Here is a 7,740-nt window from a genome sequence, read left to right on the forward strand (position 1 = left end):
GCATAAAGATCAATAGTATGGGATACATGTCTCATGATTAGAATTTTTTTAGGGTGTGTAAAGAGGGAAAGAACCCTCATGTGCAATTTTCATGAAATTTGAATCATATGTATTCCAGTTCCTTACAGAAAATATAACACAAAATTCTCATTCTTCAATTGCATGTAACTGTGATGACTTTCAAAAAAAGGTCTGGACCAACTTCCAGCTGTTCTTTCAGTTCACGACACGCATTCGGTTCTGACTGCTTTTGATCTTCCGTGAGCAAACGAGGCACAAATTTTGCTGCAACTCTTTTCATTCACAATTCATTGCTTGAACTTCATTGGCAGGAGCTCCAGGACAATCTAGTTATATCAACAAATTTGTCAATTGTTTGGCAATGGTCCTCCAATATTAGTTCATGAATTTTTGTGACGTTTTCATTCATTCAACAGGTCGATTGTTACCAGAACGAGGTTGGTCTTTAAGCGACAAATGATCATTCCTAAAGTGTGAAAACCCCTCATAAACTTCTGTTTTGTTCATGACAGTGTCCTTGTAAGCTGTTTGAAGCATGACAACTGTTTTGGCCATTGTTTTCCCTAGCAGAAAACAGAATTTTATGGAATCACACTGTTCCTTCATTTCAGCCATTGCAAAAATTGATGAACAGGGGAGAAGCACTGCAAAACAAAGGTGCACAAAGTGACAGATTGACTCCACAGGAAGCTGCCGGTCAGCAGACTGATGCCTGAGGGTCGCATCAACTAGCTTCTAGCAGTGGAAGCCTGAAATACAACTGGTTTGTCCCACAGAGAATATTTCCTGTTACTTCTGGGTACCTCCTTGTATCATCATCACCGTTTAATGTCCGCTTTCCATGCTGGCATGGGTTGGACGGTTTGACTGAGGGCTGGCAAGCCAGTAGGCTGCTCCAATCTAATCTGACAGCTGGATGCCCTTCCTAACGTCAACCGCTCCAAGAGTGTAGTGGGTGCTTTTTATGTGCCGAGGTAGCGGGGGAGGGGTATTCAGGTGGCACTGGCATCGACCACGCTTGAATGGTGCTTTTTATGTGCCACCAGCACAGGAGCCAGTAGGCGGCACTGGCAATGACCATGCTCAAATGGTGCTTTTTACTGTTGAAAGTTATCTCTACAGATTTTCTATAGAAATATGAATACATCTATGTAAACAATGCAATCATCATCAGCATTCATTTTCCAAGCTGGCATGGGTTAGACAATTTGGCTAGAACTGGTAAGCTGGGGAGCTACACTAGGCTCCAGTTGTCTGTTTTGGCTTGGTTTCTATGGTTGGATGTCCTTCCTAACACCAGTCATTTTACAGAGTGTACCGGGTATCTTTTATGTGCCACCAGCTTGGTTATCCTTTTATGTGTCACTGGCATGGGTGGCCATGATCACAATTTCACTGGGTGTATCTGTATATTTCAGGAGTTCTTGCTCCTTCTTCAGCACCACATCCAACTCATTAGCCATCCACGAACACATTGCTTAAATAGCTACCAAACATAGCAGTATAACACAACAAAGCTAGTTTTCTTTTTCTGATGGTGTGTGTGTGTGCACGTGTAGCAGATAATGACTGTCCATGATATGAAGAGAGATTCTGCAAGAACTGTCCAATCAGCACAGAAAAACAAACTTAAAGGTCATGTTAGGTGTATAGTCTAGTGGTTTGGGTGTTGCACTCATGACTGTAAGATTGTGGTTTCAATTCCCAGGCTGGGTGATGCATTATGTTCTTAAGCAAAATGCTTCCTTTCACATTGCTCCACTCAGCTGTATAATGAGTAACCCTGTGTCCCATTCAGAAGGATTGGAAATGGGTTATTTGTGCTCTGAGTCCAAGACTTTAGACAACTAAAGATCATGCGAATATTCTAATCTTATAAAAGTAACTACCTTTTTATAAACTTATCACAAAAAGTATAATCCTCTCAGGTATTTATATATTTAATCTATTTTTCTATTGTGTCTATATATGTACACGTAGGTGGAAAACTTGCTCCGATCTTCATGAAAACCAGCACCAAGAAAAATGGTAAAAAATCTAAAGAATTGGAAACAGAAAAGGACAGGATGCGGCGTGCCTTTCTGATGAGTGGTCTGCCCGAGGAAGCTAAACGACAACAACAAACCATCAACAACACTGTGAATGTAGATAGTTGTGACCATGCTCCATTCCCCAGTGAAAACCATGTCCAGCAAATTGAACCAACAACTGAAATTAACCATTGGGATTTACCAGAAGTAAATTTACCATTAATTAAATTAGCACCAGCAGGGAACCAGTCCATTAAACCACCACCATGGAATGGATCTTTTAGTGTCATCACTGGAGCACATACACCGAATCCAAGAGTGGATCATCTGAAGGTTTGTGTTATTTTTAGCTCAGTGCAGCTTTCTCTCTGTTCCTTTCTCTCTCACCCTTACCTTTCCTTCTTCATTTCTAAACTACCACTCCTTTCTCTCTCTCTCTCTCTCTCTCCCCCCTTTACTCTTCTCTTTTACCCTTTTCTTTCCCTTAAATTCCTTTCTCCATCATTGTTTAATATCCACTTTTCCGTGCCCACATGAGTTGGATGGAATTTATTAAGGTAGATTTTATAGAATCAAATGCCCTTCCTATCACCAACCCTCAACTGTTTCCAAGTAAGGTAATATTTCCCCAATGACCAGACATGGTTTAATGGAAAATTGAAAATAAAAGACGCTCTATGACACTGATTTACTATCATGTGATATCAAATCAATGAGACACTAGTACACACACATACACACACACACACATGCACAGCAGGCTTCTTTCAGTTTTCATCTACCAAATCCACTCACAAGGTAGAAGACACCTACCAAAGGTGCCATCCATTGGGACTGAACTCGAAACTGGGGTTAGGAAGTAAATTTCTCAATCACACGGCATGTCTGCACCTATGATGATGATGACGACAACACTGATGACAATCATTATCCTTACCCTTTGCCATTTGTCTTCCATGCTGGCACTGGCAGGGGTTGGATGGTTTGACCAGAGCTGGCAAACTGGAGCTGCACCAAGTTCCAGCCTGACTTGGCACGGTTTCCAAGGCTGGATGCCCCTTCCTAATGCCAACCATTTTACAAAGTGTGTGCTGGGTGCTTTTAATGTTCATCCAGCATGAACGCTTATATGTGACACTGGCATGAGTGCTTTGTACGTGGCACCAGCATAACAATAATAATGATGTTTAGGTGCAGGCATATGTGTGTGGTTAAGAAGCTGACTTCACAGCCACATGTTTAATTCCACTGGCAGATGTTTTCCTCTTTAGATTGATCAATGCTTTTTTTGAGTGGAAATAGGTAGAACACAAGACTGTTTTCATGATATATATCAGTCTCAGTTCTGGTCAGGGGCTAAAAGACAACCACCATAGGAAGCAAAAAGGTTTTCATTCTTTTAGAATGTTCTAATTTAAGGTCTGTTTTCCATGCTGGCATGGGTTGGATGGTTTGACCAGAACTGGCAAGCTAGAGAACTGCATCAGGCTCCAGTCTGATTTGGCTTGGTTTCTACAGCTGGTTCCTAATGCCAACTACTTTACAGTGGCACAGGACTCTTGTAGGTTAATCTCTTTACCAGAGCATGCAGCCTTTTGTGTAATTATTATTTTATAATTTTTTTTTTTTTGTTTCGATATCAGAAATTCTCTGGTCACACTCCCCTCTCAGCATCTGAAATTAAGATGCTTCTTCAAGAAATTTATGCTGCTAATCTTGCTTATCCTGCACAACATTTCTATGATATGGCATTAAAAAGAAACAGGGTTGCTGAGAAGAGTGAGAAAATCTCAGCAAAGTTGGGTAAGTTATTCTTTTCATATGCCCATCCTCTTCAGACCACCTCTTGGTGCTCTGATACAAACTTTGTATTTTAAAGTGATTTAAATTAAAAAAATTTGCATCAGAATTTCATGTTCCAAACACCCGATTAATAATGACAAAGTTAATATACTGAATTCTATGTTATTTTCAAAATTAATTGACTCAAAAGTAGTGTGTTTCGACAGAAATATGGTAACTGCATAGCCCTCTTCATATACTGGTTCAGGCATTGTGATCTGTTGTAATCATCATTTGCTTGTTCCACCATTGAGGTCTTTGGCGATTGGTCGTGCTTAGTCAGGGTCCTTGTCCTCAACCTTACTGCCAAGGGTGGCCCTACTCAGAGTTTAGAACTCTTAGCGGCATCACTACAGAAGGCACCATTTAAAACTATAACTGGGTTAGTTGCAGTTTGATAACTGGATCCTGCATGTTTCATGTGCCACAGAGGAATGTCATGAAATCAAGTGTATGGGTCATTTCCTGGCAAGCTGAGGTCTGCCTTAAACAAATCCATGTAATTGGCACTTATGTCTTTCTTCAATGATGGGTCAGTGGTGGTAACTAAAGAGGTAGAGTTGTAATCATACAGTAAAACCCACCAATGTTTAAACATTCAGCGATGCTATCTGCATGGAATTAATTAACGTCTTTCTTTGATTATTTCTGTTCAATAAATCCCTTCTGAAAGTATCAAAACTTGATCTCATATTAGTTTTGACAATGACTCTTTTGTTTGTTTGATCAACTGAATTGACTGCTCATTGTATTATAGTGGAAATGGTTGAGTATACCTTAGATACTTTCCCTCTTAACATAATACTCTGACTCAACATGACAGTGTGAGTGGCTGTAGGTTAATGCTTTAGTGTTCAGATTATTCTGTCAAATGTAATGCTTTATCATTCACATTGTTTTTAATTAATCATGTATTATCTCATAGCTTTGAAATTTTGATGATGTGATGGTATATTTTTTTAAATAGCACTGAAGAGTAACAGTGATAAGCTGGGTTTGGCTGGTTTGAAAATAAAATGGGTAGCACAATTGGGCCAGATATGGCCATTTTAGATAACATTGGCATTTTGCTGGTTATGATGAATGTTCCAGTTGATCCAATCAGCAGAACAGCCTGCTTGTGAGATTAGTCCGCAAGTGGCAGAGCACTCCAAAGACACGTATACCCGTAACATAGTTCTCAGGCATATGCAGTGTGACAAGGCTGGTCCTTTGAAATGCTGGAACAACTCATTTTTGCCAGTTGAGTGGACTGGAGCAATGTGAGATAAAGTGTCTTGCTCAAGGACACAACACGTCACCAAGTATTGAGCTCATGACCTTACAATCATGAGCTGAATACCCCTAACCACTTAGCTACACACGAGTTTAAATGCTAAAGGATTAAGCAGCATTTTGGTGGTTCATCATCATCATTTCATATCCATTTTCTATGCTGGCACCAAGTTCCAGTGTTTGCTTTGGCATGGTTATCATTACTGGACGCCCTTCTTGACACCAGTCACTTCACTTCACAGTGGCACCAGTGCACTAGTGTGGTCACCAAGTAAGCTGCAAGACAAGATCCCTCAACTGAGTTGAGGATGCAACATTGAGAGAGGCGGTATTTGTGCCAGGTGTTGAAAGGTTAGAGTACGATTGAGGAACAGAAACAGGTGTCTTACCATACAGAAAATACATGGTTACCCCAAATGGAAAAGAGAGCTATTGAAGAGGTATCATCAAGTTACAAGGTGAATGAATTAAAGAGTGCAATGACATGGATTCAGGTTTGATCCCATTATGTGACACGTTGAGCAAATGTTTTCTACTTTGTGATTGAAATTTAGTAGATGGAAACTGTACAGAAGCCTACCATATGTTTGTGTCAGCATGTGAGTTTGTGTCCCTACATTTCTCTGCATTGTTACCATTTGGGCAGCAGTGATGATGGTTATGTCCTGCATAAGTTCAGCGGCTCAATGGTTCAACATTGCTAGGACATGGAATAAATACCTTACCTGAAAGTGAATAAGGGTCAGCACAGGGATGGGCATCTGGCCATAGAATACTGCTTGGATAAGTCTGTTCCAACCAAATATATGTTTATTTAAAAAAAAAAAAAGATGTTCCTTGTATTTCAAATTATAAATCATTATCTCAGAAAACACCGAACCTTATGAAAGGGATGACAGAGGACTGAGTTGTGTGGCGCATTGCTGTACTTGAGAAAACCTACCCACCACAACAGAATTGAGATCCTACAACCAAGGTGCCACATAAAAAGCACTGGTGCTAATTAAAAAGCATCTGTGATGGTGTCACATAAAAAGCATCCAGTACATTGTGGAGTGGCTGATGTCTCGACATTACATGGTGGTTGTAGATGAGCATCTCTGTCATACAAGTTAGGTTGTTCATTTCCAGTCTTCTGTGAAAAACCTGTCTGGCTGTGAGAAACATTACCTTGCTTGGAAACAGTAGGAGTTGGTGATAGGAAGGGTATCTGGTTGTAGAAATATCTGCTTCACTAAATTCTGCCTGACCTTTGCAAATGTAAATCAGTGGATGATGATATTAATTTGAAATGTCAGATAAACTTTTTAACCCTCTCAGACCTGGGCTCTGGTGCAAAAGAATAAATAGTTGCATATACAGCTCAAGAATAATGATTGCAGGCAAACTAATGCACAAAATTGAGTGTATCTCCTTTTTCTATGTATGTCATTCAGTACCACTTTGCTGGGAATCTGATAGTAACAACTTTTAACCTATTCCTGCTGTAGTGGGTACATGGTTAATAAATATAGATTTTAGTTTTGCTTTGAAAAGTAAACAAAGTTGTTCTTATCATTGGTTACATTTCTCTGCAAATGGGAAACAAGAGCAATCTGACTAGTTTCTAGTATTGCTAAACCTTCAATCTATTGAGAGATAATTAGCTATTATATTGTATCCCAACTTGGACAGATTAACCTGGTCTGTTTACTTTGCATAGCAGTACATATGCTGACAACATAGATCAGTTAAATAATTACACTACACATAGAAAAGACACATAGAATTATATATATATATATATATATATATATATATATATATATATATATATATATATATGATGAGCATCTTTCAGTTTCTGTCTACTGAATCCACTCACAAGGCTTTGGTTGGCCTGAGGCTATAGTAGAAGACACTTGCTGAAGGTGTCATGCAGTGGGACTGAACCTGGAATCGTTAGGCTGGGAAGCAAGCTTTTTACCACACAGCCATGCCTATGCTTGTATTGCATTTTTATATTTCTTAAATGACAATTTTTGTGGTGTCTTATGCTAGAAACTGGTAAAGAAACTGTGAATACTGAAGAAGCTGATGGTGTCACAGAAAATCAAAAGGGTAAGAGGAAAAGCAAGCGCAGCTTAAGTCGTCGGAAGTCTAACAAGAAAGATGCAGATCCTGATCTGAAAGCTGATTGTCAGAAACCAGAGAAAAATGATGCCAATTCTGAAGAGAAAGGTGAGTAAAATTTTTTTAAAATGATTTCTAAATAATAAGGTTTGATAGGAAAATACAAAATTTATCTAAAAATAAACATCCAGGTTTCATTTCAATTCTGGGCCTAATACTATGAGGAACTCTGCTAAAAGCACTCAAGGACCAAATTGTGGTGTTAAACTAGGCTATAAAATAAGCTTGCAGCTTAAGAATAGGAATGATCCCTTTTTTGGGCTTCTGTACAGATTTACAAAATTTTACTGTCTTTCATCAGCCCAAGGTTTTAGCAAAAGACATTTGCTCACCATACCATGCATTGTTATTGAACCTAACATTACATAGTTATTAAGTGCATACAAGCACAGACCCATGC

At 39.2% G+C, this 7,740-nt stretch overlaps 1 protein-coding gene across 1 annotated transcript in view; it reads left to right on the top strand.

Moving 5' to 3' along the window:
* The window catches only part of LOC106870293 (ATPase family AAA domain-containing protein 5), a 79,064-nt gene that overhangs the window by 19,644 nt on the left and 51,680 nt on the right, over positions 1-7,740 (top strand). Inside the window, exons 5-7 of the mRNA XM_014916318.2 lie at positions 2,002-2,384; positions 3,695-3,854; positions 7,209-7,388. Coding sequence (XP_014771804.2) covers positions 2,002-2,384; positions 3,695-3,854; positions 7,209-7,388 — 723 coding nt within the window. The remainder of the gene's footprint in view (positions 1-2,001; positions 2,385-3,694; positions 3,855-7,208; positions 7,389-7,740) is intronic.

This window comes from Octopus bimaculoides, chromosome 21 (assembly GCF_001194135.2).
Source record: "Octopus bimaculoides isolate UCB-OBI-ISO-001 chromosome 21, ASM119413v2, whole genome shotgun sequence".
Classification (NCBI taxonomy): domain Eukaryota; kingdom Metazoa; phylum Mollusca; class Cephalopoda; order Octopoda; family Octopodidae; genus Octopus; species Octopus bimaculoides.